General features: G+C 37.2%; 2 protein-coding genes across 4 annotated transcripts in view; both read right to left on the bottom strand.

Annotated features, from left to right (window-relative positions):
• The window catches only part of LOC120532905 (prostaglandin reductase 1-like), a 39,801-nt gene extending 30,864 nt beyond the window's left edge, over nucleotides 1-8,937 (bottom strand). Inside the window, exons 1-3 of one of the 2 annotated variants that reach the window (XM_039759385.1) lie at nucleotides 8,831-8,937; nucleotides 3,180-3,307; nucleotides 889-934 (exon numbers count right to left, since the gene is read on the bottom strand). In XM_039759385.1, coding sequence (XP_039615319.1) covers nucleotides 889-934; nucleotides 3,180-3,285 — 152 coding nt within the window. In that variant the 5' untranslated portion in view covers nucleotides 3,286-3,307; nucleotides 8,831-8,937. The remainder of the gene's footprint in view (nucleotides 1-888; nucleotides 935-3,179; nucleotides 3,308-8,830) is intronic. The other variant, XM_039759386.1, reaches the window with a different exon arrangement.
• Nucleotides 8,938-9,779: 842 nt separating this feature from the next.
• Nucleotides 9,780-18,770, bottom strand: part of idh3b (isocitrate dehydrogenase (NAD(+)) 3 non-catalytic subunit beta) — a 41,796-nt gene continuing 32,805 nt past the window's right edge. Inside the window, exon 12 of one of the 2 annotated variants that reach the window (XM_039759384.1) lies at nucleotides 9,780-13,224. In XM_039759384.1, the coding sequence (XP_039615318.1) occupies nucleotides 13,147-13,224 (78 nt within the window). In that variant the 3' untranslated portion in view covers nucleotides 9,780-13,146. The remainder of the gene's footprint in view (nucleotides 13,225-18,770) is intronic. The other variant, XR_005634406.1, reaches the window with a different exon arrangement.

Genomic DNA, 18,770 nt, shown 5'->3' with positions numbered 1-18,770 from the left:
CTGATTGCTTTGGTTTTTACCAATATCCCAAAGATATGTATCTTAAGCACCTACCTTTTGGTTTCCACATCTGTTAAAATAAGTACTTGCTCTCTGCATCCCTGAACTGGATACACAAAGTAGAAACCAGATGGATGATGTAAATCATATTTCTTTGAATGTGGATTAATTTCTTTTTTTTCCCTTGGTTTACTGGCTGATGTAAATTTATACCGCATATTCCTTACTTGATCAAACTTAATTTCTTGTAAGGATCACATGTTTTAAGTAACTGAATTTACTATCTCCAGTGGCTGCCTTTCTTATGGAAACAAACATTTACTGAATCTACAGCCAGTTTTGCAAATCAGAATAAAACAAGACCTTAACAGTTAAACTCAAATATGCATTTCATATGCCTGAATTCTTTTATTCCTGTTCCTGAATTAATAAATTAATTTAAAGTAGGGCATGTGCCCTGAGAACCTTCTATTTAGAGAGTTTTTTTTATCATATTTTAAGAAGTAATTTAATTAATAGTGCACTGTGATGGGAATACTACTAAAGCATAATATCAGCTCTAACATAATCAAGTAATGAGTTGGTTAGTACTAAACCCAATGAAATGTGGTATTAAATGGTTTGGTTATTACATGATATCCATTTGTATTTGTTATAAAATAAATTCTACTAACACGTCAGTACAGTTACTCGTACAAAAGTGATAATTTAGTTTGAGTGGTGAAGAGGATTATTAAAAGACTTCATTAGTGTTTTGCCAAATAAAATATTGTAGATGCATAAGTTTATTAATATACATGTTACATATGCATGATTTCGACAAGTCATTATTAAAAACTCTCTGCAATCAACAATCTTCTACCAATGAAATGTTATATGACTGCTTACCTCATGTAAGGATCAACACTGAGAAACTCGGCCTCAAGAAACACCTCTAAAAGTAGTAAAAAGTAATAAAAATGCATTAGTTAAGATATATAAAAAACATGCGCTGCACATGTAAACGGGAGTGCTGTGGTCATTTTAAACATATACTGTAGTATGTATTGAAAAATTAAAGGTTACTCCAAAGCTGAAAAAGGGACAAGAAGGTAGGAGACACCAATTCCAGCTGTATAGCTTGCATTGGACAGTTGATGAAGTCTACACACCTAAAACTTTGTGTTTTTAATCTTCATTTCCTTTTTTATAGTGGTAATAACCCTTATTTTTTCCATCTTGCAGATAAATGCTGATGCAGTCTTTCACTCTTCAAATGCTAGATAATTATATACATCTTACTTTAAGCACTGCCCTGAATAAAAACTGTTTCTGAAACAGAGTAAATGATTTCATGTTTCTTTTGCTTGATAACTATTTGATAGTTTTGATGAAGAATTCATTATTTAAGGTCATGCTTCAATACTCTCCCAATACATGCCCACCACCCAGTACTTGCCCATATATATCATCCCTTCATACCACCATTACAATTACTTGGCAGCCACCTGGGGCTTGCCCCCAGCTGACTTAAATTCTTATGTTTATTTATAAAGCAATTGGTATGAGTGAATGTGAGTGTGTTCCTTTGTGCCACGCAATGGACTTGTGCCCGTTGTGGCTGGGAAAGGCTTTGGAACACCATACACAGTATGCATATATTTTTCAATGGTAAGTAATATGAAATTGTACTGACTCTGGCAATGCTGAATAAAATATGTAAAAAAGATACTGTGTGCCATGAATGCAGTTTTTTATTTTCATTCTAAAAACAATAAATGACAGCAGACGAGTCAAGATAGCACAGTATATCAAGACGCATGCTTAAATAACAAAGACCTGCTATATTACGTGGTGGTGTAACTTAAAACTTTTTTGCACTGTTTCACTATGCATCACGCCATCCTGTTTTAAGACACACACATTCTGGTTATTTGTTTTAAGAAGAAGAAGCCTGCTGGCAATTTTTGCCTACAACTGAGTGGAAATTACATTAAATGGATGTGCCACTGAACAATGTTACTGATTTTATATGCTACTTACCCCATGCTGCTTGTAGCCAAAGCCAAGAAAACTTTTTAATATCATGTTTTCATAGAGAATGGAGATAGAAGGGCAGCCTATGGCGACCAATGCTAGACAACAGCAAATAACATCTAAAATGTCTATGATGAAATCTAAAATTACTCATGTAGCATAATCCACATGTCAAGTCATCCGGTTTTATTCTCACAACATGCAAAATGTTACATTTTTAAGAACATTTTAGATGTTGTTTGCTGCTATCCAGTGCTAGTCACCACAGACTCCCATTCCATCAGAAACATGAGTTTACATTTTTTTTTCTTGGCCAGCACTACAAACCAGTAATATAAGGTGTTAATAACATATAACAAATATATAATTTTTGGGTTGGAATATTCCTTTAAGGACAAGAAGTCTTTAAGCACACTTGACCATCAATGGCAAGAAACAAATTGTGCCTCCTTATACAGCTGCAACATCATTATGGCACATTGGTTATTGAGAATTATACTATGGCATGAAGAATGTGGGCTGCTATAAGAAAAACAAGCACCTTCTAATTGAAAAAGCAAATTGTACATAACTACATTTCATAATGTAACCTTTGAGTTTTCAAAAGGTTAGTAGGGTGCAGGTTCTAAGTAATACTATATATTTCTCTTTATTATATATGTGTCTAATCTTCCATTACATAACAGTCAGTCAGTCAGTCATTCTCCAACCCGCTATATCCTAACACAGGGTCATGGGGGTCAGCCTGAGCCAATCCCAGCCAGCACAGGGCGCAAGGCAAGAACAAACTCCGGGCAAGGCGCCAGTCCACCACAGGACACACACATACACACCAAGCACACACTAGGGACAATTTAGGATCGCCAATGCACCTAACCTGCATGTCTTTTGGACTGTGGAAGGAAACCGGAGTACCTGGAGGAAACCCACACAGACACGGGGAGAACATGCAAAACTCCACACAGGGAGAACCCAGGAAGCGAATCCGGATCTCCTTACTGCAAGGCAGCAGCGCTACCCACTGTGCCACCATGCCGCCATTACATAACATAAAACTTACTTTTAACAGGGAGTTGGAGTAGGATTAATTTAACAAAGACAAAAGAAAAAGAGATACAAGGCTAGAGAGAAAACATAAGCAAGGTGGGAGCAGCTTCACATACCTCCATCATTTAATGGAGGAAGCTCTTCTTTTTTCAGCTCGAAATCACTTAATTTGGGGAATCCCACAAAGTGCTTCTTCAGTATCCACGACTTTGCAATTACCATAGTGAACAACTTTAAAAACCACCTACAGGGCAAAAAAGTACAACAAAACATTTAGACATCAAAAGGAGAAGATGGACTTTAACACACATATAATATTAAATATTTAGACAAAGTTACTGACACACAGCTTATCACAGCCTGTTGATTAACTAGCAATACTTTTCCAATTAAATTCTGACTCAAATTAGTAGCCATCTTTAGGCGCAATCAGGGCTGTAAGTAATTTATAATCATACAGGAGTGGAACTGGGCCTTAAGGTGTCGTCTCAGGGAAGAAATGGGTGTTGCCAGCTCTTGTAACAATGCCAGTGGAACTTGGCTGCCTTCACCATGGGGTGTAATGCCTTGTATAGAAAGTGTCTGCTCAGTTTGAAAGATTAAAAATTGTTAGTGACTAACAGTTGGAATGGGCCTTGACAAAAGGACTGAATGGCCCTTTGACTATGAGCTGGGATCCAGCACTACAGGGTTACTTGTTAGGGTTAGGATAGAGGATATGGCCAGGACTGGCATGCACTGGCACACATATTTCCAAAATTAAAAATTCTTAAAGCGACACACACCCTCTACCTTCAAGTTATTAAAAACACCATAAAACCCTGTTAAAATGTCCTAAAATATTCATAAATTAAATAATTTACATATCCTTATAAAATTTCATTCATTGTGTATTTAAAAATCCGACTCGAAAGGAGGGTTTAAAAATAGCGCCCCCTATTGGTCAAATATAAAATCACACTAAAATTTGAAATAAAAAAGGGGTAAAATTTATATAAATATAGAATCTTAAAAGGACATATAAAAGAGGATAATAAAGTGCTTTAAAATAACAAATTAATTTAGGCACTAAAAAAAGGGGCACATAAATAATGGTAAAAAATAAAAAATCCCCGGGCACTCATAATTTTTTGGAGATACTCCAGGGATTGTACATTAAATTAGGGTTTAGGGTGGTGATCCATCCAAGATAACATTGTGACACTTTCCTCAGTAAAAAGCGTGGTTACTGTTCCTGATAAATCTATTCAGCACATATAAGTCCCACAATCATGATATTTTCAAAGCCACAAATGTTATTCTTGCATTGTCTCCTTCTGAACTGTACATACTTCTCTACATTTTTTAAAACAGAATGGTTTATATATATATATACTAGCAAAATACCCACGCTTCGCAGCGGCAAAGTACTGCCCTAAAAGTTTTATTAAGAAGAAAATTAAACCTTTTTAAACTGAGGGAAAATATACCAATAATTATTTGTTAAGGATCTCTTTGTATACCACATTGTCAGTTCGGCACTCCGGTTGTAATATGACCAAGCTGTGCGCTGAGCTTACTCTTAAGCATGCAATATACAGTTGGCCATGTGAAAAGCAATCTTGTCTCAAATCTCACAGCTTGGATTGCTGCTGTAATAATCGGTTTGAGTTTCATGGTTTGTTTCAATTACGACAGTATTTGCAGGACTTGTGTTGAAGTGACATTCAGCATCATACCACCGAAATAAGTACGTACATTGGTTTCGGTTAGCGCAGGGAAGCCGCCTACCAAATTTAGAGAAGATGGGGCCATAAATAAGAAAGTTCAACATGGTGGATGTTGTCGACCGTTATGACCGTTACGTGTAGAATTTCGAAATGAAACCTGCTTAACTTTTGTAAGTAAGCTGTAAGGAATAAGCCTGCCAAATTTCAGCTTTCTACCTACATGGGAAGTTGGAGAATTAGTGATGAGTCAGTCAGTGAGTCAGTGAGGGCTTTGCCTTTTATTATTATAGATATAATATATTATATAATCTTCATTTGGATCTTGATCTTTGTTTGTCCGCGAATGAATTAGAAGAAGAAGCACTAGATGGTAGTAGAGAGACAGCTAAAACATAGGCATTGCATTAAGAATCTCCTCCAGGCTTATACTACTGAAGACTGTAGTACTCCAGTCACACCTCAAAAAATTCAAACTAAACAAATTGTTGTGCTTTAAATTAACTAAAGAGATCTTCATTTAGATCTTGATCTTTGTTTGTCCGCGAATTCCATGCATGCATAGACCACCTTCCAGTTTTAGTATGTTGTTGTTACACACGGATGTCAACAATGTGCCGGAATAACGAAAGGGGTGGTGGACAGTGTTACGCTGGTTAGCTCCTGAGGCCTGGTTAGAGAATGAGATTGCCGAAGATAAAAGGTACGTGCCTACGTAACATATGAATGAAAGAAAGACAGTGGGTAAAATGAATGACAATGTAACAGCACGTTCCGGAAATTATTATTGCTACGTTGTAGCCGGCGAGTGCTGTGCGTCTCACAGTTGTACCGTGGCTTGCTCACATGTTAGTGAAGTGATCCCTATTTATGCTTTAAAGAGCCTGGATACCTATGTGTCCCCCTTTTATAACCATTGCTCCGTGTATATTGCCTTACTTTTTGGATTGCCACAAAGCAACCTGCGAGATTGGAGAAAGGTTGAGAAGACATTGTGAGAGGAAACGATAGCGTCGTGAAAACGAGACGGACTGTGAACGGACAGAAGCAGAAATGCTCCTACACGACCACATAATTACTATTTGGAAAGTGATTCAGAGTAGGCCGTTCCTGTCGAATCAATATCCAAGGGTTTTCTTTTGTAATTGTTTCCCTTATAAAAAACCATAATGCTGTGCGACGAAGGGCCCAGTTCACGACTGGCAGTCGTGTTTAAACAGGGAGCCCTTCACAGACAACTTTAACATGCAACGTAGTTGGGCGCACATGGCTAGTATATATATATATATATATTTTTTTTTAAACGAGCAATAAAATGGATACTAAAAACAGGAACACCTAATAAAATGGCCCCTTAGTATATGCATGACTATGCAAGACAGTTCTAGTGATAAATATTACGCAATATGCAAGTTCTTATTTCTGCCAAAAAACTATGACAAAAGATAAGTAAGCACTGGCACAATGTAAAGTAAACAGAGAAAAGGTAAAACTAAATTACATTACAAAGTCATTAGTGCATAGGTAATTATGATATAATGCTTTTCACAATATCAGTTTATTATATAAGTAAAGATGATATAATAAATGTCATAATATCAGTTAAGTGCATACACAATGATGATGTAATGCATTTTACAATTAACAGTTTTAAAGTGCCGCAGAAATTAGTTTGTTCACAAAAAACAGACACTACCTACTCTATATAGAGATCTATCAATCCATAATATACTATACTGTTCTCAAAACTGCTAAATCCAATGGAGCCTATTCTGGCAGAACTGGGTGCAAGGCTGGAAATGGTCCTGGACAGGGCACCAGTCCACTCCAGGGCACACTCCTATAGGACCAATTTAGAGATGACAACCTAATTGGCACAGCTTTAGGGATGTGGGAGGAATTTCTGCAAACCCAGGACACCGGATCTGTAAAGTAGTGACACTAAGCACTGCGTTACTGTACCACCCATTGCAACTTTACTGTAAAGAATTCCTTTAAACACAAATGTCAGAAGTACCTTAAAAAGTTATTTTTTACAGATTATCAACTAACAGTAATTTATATTGCACACAGAGCTTATAAAATACGTACCATATTCATGAAATTCGTTTCACATGCTACTGCTTTATAATAGTAAAATGTAATCAAGTTAACCTTTAAATTATCAAATACCAGAAAAACCCAGAAAATACAGTAAAAAAAAAGTTACTACAGATATTTGTAATTTAAAATTTTTAACTAATAATACAAACTTGAGAACAGTAACACAGCCTTTGCTCCTTATGATAATGTGTATACAGAGCTATCACTTTGCTACTTCCTACTCCACACACTGCTTGGCTCTGTTCTCACAACAACAGCACCTCTTGTTCACAAACAACTTTGCTAAGTCACTGCCCTTATCTTAAATATTACCTAATCTCTGCTAGCCATTCAGAGCTCCTTGAATCAAAGAAGTTGCTTCGTTCAGTAATTCTGGTGAAAAATTGAACAACTCTGGGCATGCACCTTGCTTACCTTGGGAATTCTGTGGCTTACAGGTATGTGCAAAGTTGCTACTGCAAGTGTTCTCTATACTGACGATTCAAAAGGCAGCAACTGTAATTGTCAAGTTTGACATCCTGTTCAATTAGAAGTCTTGTAATGTGATATCGACTTTACAGATACTCTAGCTGAAGTTGTTGAGCATAAACAGTCCAAAGTCAGGGTTTAAAACAACTGCACTGGATTTTTTCTCAGGGTTTTACTCATGGGAGCATAACCGAATAAGCAGATGGAGACAAGAATAAGAAATAACATCAGATGATTTTTGTTTTCCATTCAATAAAATTAAGTTTTGTATTTTATCACATAACTAGTTTAACGTGGTGCAGGAGCCTGGCAATGTGCTAAATGTTTTCGAACAAGCAAGAATTTCACTGTAGTCTATACGCACAGTACAACTACCTTACACTGCACTGAATGTATAGTTGCCTTTTTTTAAATTATTTTCTGTGTCACATCCATTTATGAATTTTCACAACTATCAGAAATTTCCATGACAAAAAAAGTTTAATGAAAAAAAAATATCACTGTGTGTCTTCTTTAAAAAAAAACTGCAGTCATTTACTATACATTAACTTAAAGCGTGTTAAGCAAGATTTAAACAAAGTGTGTAATCTTCCTGTCTGTAGTAAGAAGTATGTTATAAAGAGGCTGGGTGTAGTTAAAAGAAGAAGGAAAAACAGAAGAGGAAAAAAATACTTTTAATTAGGGTGTAAAGGAAGGAGACTAGATTGGACAACTAGTAATTATTACCAGCAATGCAGTAATCTAATATTCAACTTGATGAAATAAAAATGCATATAGAGGTTTTCTGTTGCGGGTTAGTGGTCTTGCAGGAGGATGCAGGTGTCCTTAAATTCTGAAAAGGCAAGAAAATGCCATGAAGGTGCAAGAGTGAAATAAATGCCTCCCCACATGCAAAATTATCTCATTTGGTTTGTTCTAGTCTTGGCTGTACACTCTTCTTTTTTTAAAAAAGTCTTCTCGCCGCACCCTGTGGTAACCCCGTGGCAAAGCGTTTAGCGCGGTGTGGCATTTTCACAACCTCCACAGTCAACTTGGGTTATTCACTGCGTATAATGGCACTCTCCCCCCTACCCCAATCTCACAACACGGATATGTTTGTTTAATTTATGAGTCCAACGATGAGGCTTAGTGCGCTCCTGCCATGTGGACAAGTTCCGGGTGCCCAAACCTTTGAACGGAATTAAGCAGGATTGTGAATAAATTAATATGATACGCATGGTAAATCGTTTTAACTCTAAAACATAAAATACACTTTTAATTATAGTATAATTTTGAGTGTTCATTAGAATTTATCGTAGTCATGTATGTTTTTTAACATCGCCAACAGATCGAATGATAATTTAAGTATGACGCCAAATGAACTAAACATGAACACCTTGTACCGTAAAATATTCTAGCAGTAGTTGTTGAAATACTGTATTATCGCGAGCTGTCCCTGTGATATGAGTTTTGGACTCAGGTTTGCACCGTCACGCAATTAAAGTCCTTACCTACTTCGAACAGATGTATCTATCAAGAGCCTATTTCCTCGTGGCCCTGGGAATGCTTTGTCCAAGAAATTTTCTTTCAAGCTAAATAAGAAACCAGTTATCTACGGTATCATTGGATAGATCAGAGTCCTATTATAATTTTGCAAGCACTGGGAATGTGGGGAGCTCCTGTCATTCACTTTTTGCGCACCAATTACCTGCAAGTACCGCTCGGTGAATGCCCGCCCTCTCAAGAAGGGGAATGTTCGTCGTGTTTTCTCGAGTCATCGATATTTGTTTACAGGCTGGTTTGTTGTTATTGTTATTACAGATATGTTTGATTAACAGCTGAGCAAAGTGAAATACTTTTATTACGCTAGAATTATTTTTTTCCTAGGTTGCCGTTGCCAGAAGGGCTTGTCTTAATTTAACCGTATATTAGTACAGTAATTCTTAGTAATAATACTTTCTACAGCTGAGAGATAGGTCCTTATTTATAAATGTTTATTTCATCCTAGTTTTGTATTTTTGTTTTAAATATGCTATACTTTTACCATGTCTGCAGTACTCTGCACGTAGTGATGGAAGGAGATTGAAATCTTACGTATCAAATGTGGATCGCATATACGTCGTTATTCTGTGCAGTCATCAGAATGGAGCATTGAACAGTTAAAATGGAGGGAGTTGAAAAAAATAACAGAAATACCACCTGAAATAGTTGTTTAAACTTTGAATAAATTAAATTAAAATTACAAACGCAGCCTCAAAGGTGAGTCCTGTTAGATTGACTACTATTGAAGAATATTTCGAACAAATTGCTGGGATTGGCTTCAGTAGACCCCCGTGACCTTGCAGTTAGGATATAGCGGGTTGGATAATGGATGGAATTATTAAATAAATACATTTGCAAATAAGTCAGTATATTATGAAATGTGACAAGAAGTAAAAACACAAAAATATGTCAGCATAATAAATGTTTTGCTGCTTGTTTATTTATTTATTTACTTCAGTGACACCACACTCAACGTGCAATATGCAATTAAATAAAAACTGATTTTCACCTGTCAAAGTTGAGAAGGTGGGCTAAGAGAGGGAGACAATAAGAGTAGATATTCACTTTTTCTGTCTGCATCAGTAATGAGAATTGGTTAATGAGGATTAGTGATAGAAGAAAGGACACAATAATAGCCTTGGTAGATGATGATTAGGTCTTTGTTCAGTAATTGTGTAACGACATAGGAAAAAACCAAACACACTTTTACTGCTATTTGTACAGTTATACTGTATTTCTGACAGGCAATAATAGATTGGCCACCTAGTGCTTTGGAGAGGATTACTTGTGTTCTGTTTTGTGTATTGTACTTGCTCCATTTTTTGACATCCATTGCATGCCCACCCTACCTGGAAGGGATTCTCTCTCTGAATTGCATTTCCCAAGATTTCTCTACAATGTTTTTTGTCAAGGATGGGAGACTGTTAATGAAGAGAATCTGGAAAAGCCCGTTGAGGCATTCCTTATGTGATTTTGGGCTACACAAGAAATACATTGTTGTTGTAGTGTTGGAAGGCAGGAATTAAAGTTCAGAACAAGGTGGATCTATGGGTAAGGTCATGTGAATGTAATGCTTCTATTAATTGAATTTGTACACACCAGGTGGGACAAATCTTGTTTGTGTATTTATGCCAGCTCCAAGTTTGCCTGATATGTGTACTGCATGTACTTTGTTTTTGACAAACCATGTTATGGAGCAATACCTGAAAGAGGTCAGCAAGCTGATACTGATAAAATAAAACTACTTTAAATCAGTTATGTCACAAATGAAACTGTCATGTTTGGCAGGTCCCGCTATTGAAAAAGAAAGCCAAAAATAAGCACAAGGAATTTGCCAAAAAGAGACCTAGAATTAAAAAAATATCCAACATGATTGTATAATTGGTTTTCCCGTATGACTAGCATTTATGAGCTCAAACAATAAACGAGAACATCCATCTAAAATATTAAAGTTTTCCAAAGTGATTTGGATCATAATACTGTATTACCTTTCCCATACATACATGTAAAAAAAAAATATGTAGAGCTCATGTTAGGTATACACTTAAAAAACTTTCAAGCTTGTTTGACAACTTAACTTTTAAATTATAGTCATGTCTCATGCAGTTTTTAAAAGTTCCATGCTCCCAGCCATACCCAGTTGCTTGAAGGTAATTTCAATGTCAAAACTTTACACTGATATTTGGCAATTGTTTTCATAGCTTTTTCCACACTAAAAGAGAAAGAAGATCCTTCCCTCCATCTTTAATTTATATGAAATTATAAGTGCTTTCAGATCCAAATTCATAAGTAACACTAAAGATGGAAACTTGGATTGTTAATGCTGTGATCGAGTGGAATGGACTTTTAACAGTCATTTCATTAAATTATCTAGAAAGAGTAGTCTTAAAGAACTATCCTCTTTTAATACAAACAAAAATTCTACACTATGTAGATGACTAAATGGGCAAATACTACTTTTAGTTTAGCCTTAAAACATTGTTTTTTGAAGCTGTTTTTGATTACTGTATTTGGTTTTGACTACGGCTATGTTCACACTGCTATGTTTTTATTTAAAAATGCAGACATTTATCAACTTTCATCCACCCTACCCTGGTGTTTTTAACTCCTGAAAATGGAGACTTTTGAAAATGTTCTCCAGAGCCATTTACTTCTACGTGAGAAGAGATTGCCTTCATTTAAAAATTACATTTTTAAATGTAAACCCTGTAGTGTGGACATAGCCAATGTTTGGTTTACAACTCAGCTTGTTAAGTCTTCCCATTTTGTCTGTTGATTTCTAGACCTTTTTGAATCCATTTTTGCCTCTTCTGACTGCTCTTTTTATGTTACACATAAAAGTCCTCTCTACCTCACTTTAGTAGTAATAGTGACCTTTTGGGCCTTTTTAATTGGAATGACTGAATCGGTCATAACTAACTAAAGCACTTACCCTTCTCACATGCCATCTCTCTCTCTCATCCAATCTCTCATTTTTGATCCTGGCCTCGTCACAACTCCAGGCACTGTAATTTTACAAAGAGATGCTTTTAAACCCCACCTCAAAATTCACTTACAGGCCTTGGGAAGAGTCACTTCCCCAGTCAAGAATATCCCTCTTTGGGTACAGGAAACGAAGACTAGAGTCACCTCCAGCTGTCCCCAGTTACATAAACACATCTCAAAGATGACTTCTCTTTCTAGTGGGTATGACAGTCTTAGTTTTCCAGTTGTGTGCTACTGCCTGCTGGCTTTAAGGAATCACACTCTTTTTAGTCCTCCTCAGCCTTATTGTTTAGGAAAAAGAGTAACTCATTCGTAGTATAGTCAAGGTTGCCTGTTGTTAAGTGTCCAGAGGCAATTGTGCAATCATCCTGCTTCGGTTCTACAATTTGTTTTTCTTACTTTGGTGAACTTGCAACTCTAATTGGAATGTCATCATTCTAAAAGGCAGGGTTTATAGTCCCATAATTTCCATCTGTTCCCACACTGGAAGTATTCCATCTCTCTCCCCTGTAGAGGTTTTCCTGTAGGATCATCCATGACTTGTGTCACTTTGGTACTGTCCTTTTCCCAGGCAACTCCTTTCCAGTAACCACACCATCAAAAGACATACTCCTATACGTCAGCTTCTATTCCAAGATATTGTAGAGATCGCCTCCAAGTCCCTGGGTTGTTACACATGTTTTTGCTCTAACACAATGAACCACTGTTACAATGCATAAGCAAGAAATGATTTTGACATGTAGATGTCACTGATTTCCAGATGCATTCATTGTCTACATTCAATATTGACATTCACTTATTTAACTGATACTTTTATTCAAACTGACTTACAAATAAGAAGTACATAAATATAAATGCCAAGATAACCATATACAGTAAATATGATATGAAAACAACTATTGTTTGTCGTCTTTTACTCTACATTTTTTTTCAGAAGAGAGAATTTAAAAAAAAAATGACATTATATAATATTTTTTGGATTATAGTCATTATAACATAAGGTGAGAATAAGGTGATGACAGGCCAAACCGGAGTGTTGAATTCTCAGCAGTAGTAATTAGCGTAAGATACAGTAAAGACTGAGGATCTAGTTTAAATAAAAATCTGGAAAGTAATGTAAACTGAACTTACAAAAATGATGACAAAAAGCTGTAACTGAAGAGGCAGTTAAGTTGTTGGTGGTAAGTTATTAAGGAGATGAACTTAGAGCTGCTTTCTTGATATGTCCACACATTGTGACAGATTTAATGGCAAAGCACAGAGTAGCACAAGAGCAATATGTCTGCAAAGAATATGAAGTTCAGAGGCCCAGGTTAGCAATAACTGCTCGTGTGAATTCATCACAAGAAGCATAACCACCTAAATCTGCAGTTCGTACCTGTCAAATGACAAAAATAAAAATTAGAATAAAGAAAACAGAAGACTCTTTCAGCACTTCCTTGATTAATTTTATTTTCAATAAATGAGACATTCACTTTTATTCTTACTCTTATGTGACACGATCAATTTGAGAATGTGAAAAGGATAAGCAATTAAGAGTCAACTCATTAATGCAAAGTTAAAACAAAATAATGTAACAAAGATTTTTTTTTTAACAACTCATCCCCAAAAATGTACGTCTTTGAACCAAAAACTTTACAGATCAACATTTCTAGTTCCTTACCATGCATTTAAGGTCGTCTGTGTGTGGGTTTTCCTCCAACACTAAAAAAAAGAATGAGAATGTAGGAAACTACTGTATGGTGTGAGAAGAAGAACTGATTGATTGATGATACTCAATCAGTCAATAGTCAGTGTTGATCTAGGTCAGTTTTTCACAATCTCGGTCCTGGGGGTACACTGTGGCTGCACGTTTGTGTTCCAACCAGATTCCTAATCAGTGACAACACCTGATAACACTGATTTAGGTAATGGCAAACAATTAGCAATTTTCCCACTCTGGAATGCCAAATTAATGTAAGATATGTGAGATTTTAATTTCTAATCACCAAAGGATCTCTGTTTCACCTTCTAGCCAAGACACCAGAAATATATAGTGATCTATAAAAATTATGAACAAATAATGTCCAGATGTGGCAACTGACTACAGTAATCCCTCCTCGATCGCGGGGGTTGCATTCCAGAACCTCCCGTGATAGGTGAAAATCCATGAAAAAGAAACCATATGTTTGTATGGTTATTTTTATATATTTTAAGCCCTTAGAAACTCTCCCACACTGTTTATAAATATTCTCCGCGCTGTTATACAGTAAACCCTCGTTTATCGCGGTTAATCCACTCCAGACAGATAAATGAATTTCCACGAAGTAGGATTCTTTATTTATAAATATAATATTTTCGCAGTTAGAGCATAGAAAACCTGTTTACAGCCTTCTAAATACGTTTTTTTAACATTATTAGAGCCCTCTAGACATGAGATAACACCCTTTAGTCAAAACTTTAAACTGTGCTCCATGACAAGACAGAGATGACAGTTCTTTCTCACAATTAAAAGAAAGCAAACATATCTTCCTTTTCAAAGGAGTGCGCGCGTCTGGAGCAGAGAATGTCAGAGAGAGAGAGAAAAGTAAACAAGCAAAACTCAATAGGGCTGTTGGGCTTTTAAGTATGGGAAGCACCTCAATAAAGCGGCCGCAATGAAGGGATCAATGTGAAGGTAGTCTTTCAGCATTTTTTACAGGCACAGCCACTGTGCAAACAGCCCCTCTGCTCACACCCCCTCCGTCAGGAGCAGAGAATGTCAGAGAGAGTGAGAGAGACAGAGAAAAGCAAACAATCAAAAATCAATACGGGCTGTTAGAGCTTTGAAGTGTGTGAAGCACCGTGCAGGAAGCATATCTTATATCATTTAGGAGTTTTACTTAATACATAATACGTGGTCTGATTGGGTAGCTTCTCAGCCATCCACCAATAGCGTCCCTTGTGTGAAATCAACTGGGCAAACAAACTGAGGAAGCATGTACCATAAATTAAAAGACCCATTGTCCGCAGAAATCCGCGAACCAGCGAAAAATCCGTGATATATATTTATATATACAGTAATCCCTCCTCAATTGCGGGGGTTGCGTTCCAGAACCGATAGGTGAAAATCCGCGAAGTAGAAACCATATGTTTGTATGGTTATTTTTATATATTTTAAGCCCTTATAAATTCTCCCACACTGTTAACATTATTAGAGCCCTCTAGACATGAAATAACACCCTTTAGTCAAAAGTTTAAACTGTGCTCCATGACAAGACAGAGATGACAGTTCTTTCTCACAATTAAAAGAATGCAAACATATCTTCTCTTCAAAGAAGCGCTGTCAGGAGCAGAGAATTTCAGAGAGAGAGAGAGAGAGCGTGACAGAAAAGCAAACAATCAAAAAATCAATACATGCTGTTGGGCACCGCGATAAAGCAGCCGCAACAGAAGGGAGCAATGTGAAGGTAGTCTTTCAGCATTTTTAGAGTAGCGTCCGTATGTTCTAGGCAAACAGCCTCTGTGCAAACAGCCCCTCTGCTCACACCCCGTCTGTCAGGAGCAGAGAACGTCAGAGAGAGTGAGAGAGACCGAGAAAAGCAAACAATCAAGCACCACTCGGGAAGCACATCGCATATCATTGAGGAGTTTTATTTAATACGTAATACATGCTCTGATTGGGTAGCTTCTAAGCCATCCGCCAATAGAGTCCCTTGTATGAAATCAACTGGGCAAACAAACTGAGGAAGCATGTACCATAAATTAAAAGACCCATTGTCCGTGATATATATTTAGATATGCTTACATTTAAAATCTGCGATAGAGTGAAGCCGCGAAAGTCGAAGCGCGATATAACGAGGGATCACTGTACTTACATTTAAAATCCGCGATGGAGTGAAGCCGCGAAAGTCAAAGTGCGATATAGCAAGGGATCACTGTATTTCTCTTTATTATATAAAAAAATCCTTTGACGCGACAGGGCTTTTTGGACATTTTTTCCTAGTCCTGCAAGACGAGACTTTTGCCAAGAGATTTTTTCAAATCACGCCCTCCTCTCAAACATTTTCAAACAAGACCACAGTCCTCTCACCTCTCAATCCTGTGTAGATTTTAACATTTTCCTCACTTTAAGTTCCCAATTAAAGAAGATGTATTATGTCCAAATCTAATTGAAGAATTTCATCATGAAGGGTTATCAACAGAAAAAATTAGTACATGGGCAATCCTAGTACAAAGAAACAAGGAAGTCAAATGAATTAACACCAAAAATGTTACACAGTTACGGTTACACAGCAAATTGGTTAAATGCGTCCAAAAATATCGATCGGTTACACGACAAGTTGGTTAAATTCGTATCGATAGACTATGCTGAAACAGGTAATCGTACGGAAGATGAAAACAACAACTTACAATATCCCAAAGAATATCTACAACCGTTAACGCTGTCCTCACGAATTACTATAGAAAGAAGGATGTATCCAAGAAAGGTAATGTAGTACATCTTCCGCGGATAACATTAGACAGCAAAGGAGATCTTAATATGACATTCATATTAAAATGTTTACAGTTTCCTGTTAGAATAGCTTTTGCTATGACAACAAATCTTAGAGCCAAATATTCGAAAAAGTAATTTTATTTAATGGAGAGAAAGAAACAAAATTCAATCACAGGTAGTTATACGTTGTGTTTATGCATATGGATCAATTCCAATGAAAATAAAAGTCTGTTTAAATTGTACATCCGTATCCCCATATGCGAGCAGCAGAACCACAAAGAGGCTGGCGCATAGCGCAGGCCTGGGGGTTGGCGAGCGAAGCGAGCAGGGCAAAGCCCCCTAGTTTCAATAAAAATCCCAAACACACTTGCTGCAACAAACCAAATAATACCATTTATTTATAACACTAGCAAAATACCAGCGCTTCGCAGCGGAGAAGTAGTGTGTTAAAGAAGTTATGAAAAAGTAAAGGAAACATTTTAAAAATAATGTAACATGATTGTCAATGTAATTGTTTTGTGACTGTTATGTGTGTTGCTGTCATCAAGGATTTGATTATAATTATTTGTTTCAATCTGGTTCGTATTTGGAGGATGTGTTGTGTTCAAGTTACATTCCGTGTTTGTCTAGTCTATCCCTGACTATCTCATCTTCGTTGTCAACCGTTGTAAAGATAACAGGTTTCATTCATCGAAGTGATCATTATCCAAATCGGTTCTCGTGAATCTAAGATGTTTAACCGGTATTAAGTTGTGGATTTGCCTGTGAATATTTAGCAGCAGCGTGTCTATGAACGTAATTTAAACTTAAGCTTTACACCTTGCTTTCCTATTGATATGTCTACAAAGGCTTGTTCAGCTTCAGAGGGTCGTTCCTTTCTTACTGCATCAATAAACAGCTTGTCTTCCTCTTTATCTGAGACATAACCCACTGCATGCATGGGTTTACCTTTCCCAGTCCTGCAAACTTCAGCGAAGTGGTTCAATTTACCACATTTTTTACACTGTCTTGCTTTAGTTGGACATTGACTTTTTCCACCGTGGGGTTTGTTTCCGCAGTGGTGAACTTATGAATATGCGTGTATGCGTGAGTCGCTTCATATTCTATTGCTGCCGTCTCAATTGTGTAATGCATTTTTTGTTCAGCGTTCTTTGGAGATATTGCTTATTGTCTGCGTACTGCGTTCACGTGAGCCGCTCGGAGTATGTGCATCGAAGGTTCTCAGCTGTGCTTGTGCTATCTCGTGCGATCTTGCGATGTTTACGGCTTCATTTAATGTTAGCTCAGACCCGGAACTTAAAAGTTTTGTGCCAGACACTATTCTATCCCTGACCATCTCATCTTCATTTGCATAAGCACAGTCCTTCACCAGCAATTTTAACTCCGTTACAAAGTGATCGAAAGTCTCGTTTATACCCTGCGTCCTCTCATTAAACTTGTATCTCACGAATATCGTATTCGTCTTAGGCATGACAAACGCTAGTGGCAGCGCGTCTATGAACTCAATTTAAACTTAAGCTTTACACCTTGCTTTCCTATTCGTTTGCATAAGCACAGTCCTTCACCAGCAATTTTAACTCCGTTACAAAGTGAACAAAAGTCTCATTTATACCCTGTGTCTTCTCATTAAACTTGTATCTTGCGAATATCATATTCGTCGTAGGCATGACAAACGCCAGCGGCAGCGTGCCTATGAACTTAATTTAAACTTAAGGTTTACACTGTGCTTTGTTTCCGCAGTAGCTGCACTTATGAATATGCTTGTATGCGTCACTCGCTTCATATTCTTTTGCTGCCTTCTTAATTGTGTAATGTGTTTTTGTTCAGAGCTCTTGCTTGTTCTCTGCTTACTGCGTTCACAGTCAGTTCACATGAGCCGCTCGGAGTACATGCATCGAAGGTTCTCAGCTGTGCTTGTGCTATCTCGTGCGATCTTGCGATGTCCACGGCTTTATTTAATGTTAGCTATGACCCAGCACTTAAAAGTTTCTCTCGCACTTTTGCCGAGTTTGTGCCAAACACTAGTCTATCCCTGACCATCTCATCTTCATTTGCATAAGCACAGTGCTTCACCCGCGAATATTTAGCGGCAGCGTGTCTGCTGGATGGCTGCTGACGGACAGCCTTATATGGGCAGGCACTCAATTACGTGGGAGGCGTGATGATGGGGGACGCAACTCCGCCTCACACGCCGACAGAGCTGCAGGCTATGGCTGTATATATGTACATAAGTAGGTTCCAGTGATGACCGTTACACATAGAATTTCAAAATGAAACCTGCTTAACTTTTGTAAGTAAGCTGTAAGGAATGAGCCTGCCAAATTTCAGCCTTCTATCTACACGGGAAGTTGGAACATGAGTGAGTGAGTGAATCAGTCAGTGAGGGCTTTGCCTTTTATTAGTATAGATAAGGACAAAAAAGATGAATATATGCGACAATATATATATTTATATACACTGATGTGCCA

Source organism: Polypterus senegalus, chromosome 7 (genome assembly GCF_016835505.1).
Source record: "Polypterus senegalus isolate Bchr_013 chromosome 7, ASM1683550v1, whole genome shotgun sequence".
NCBI lineage: Eukaryota > Metazoa > Chordata > Cladistia > Polypteriformes > Polypteridae > Polypterus > Polypterus senegalus.
Note: the sequence above shows the minus strand (reverse complement) of the source record. Positions and strands in the feature narration are given on the sequence as shown.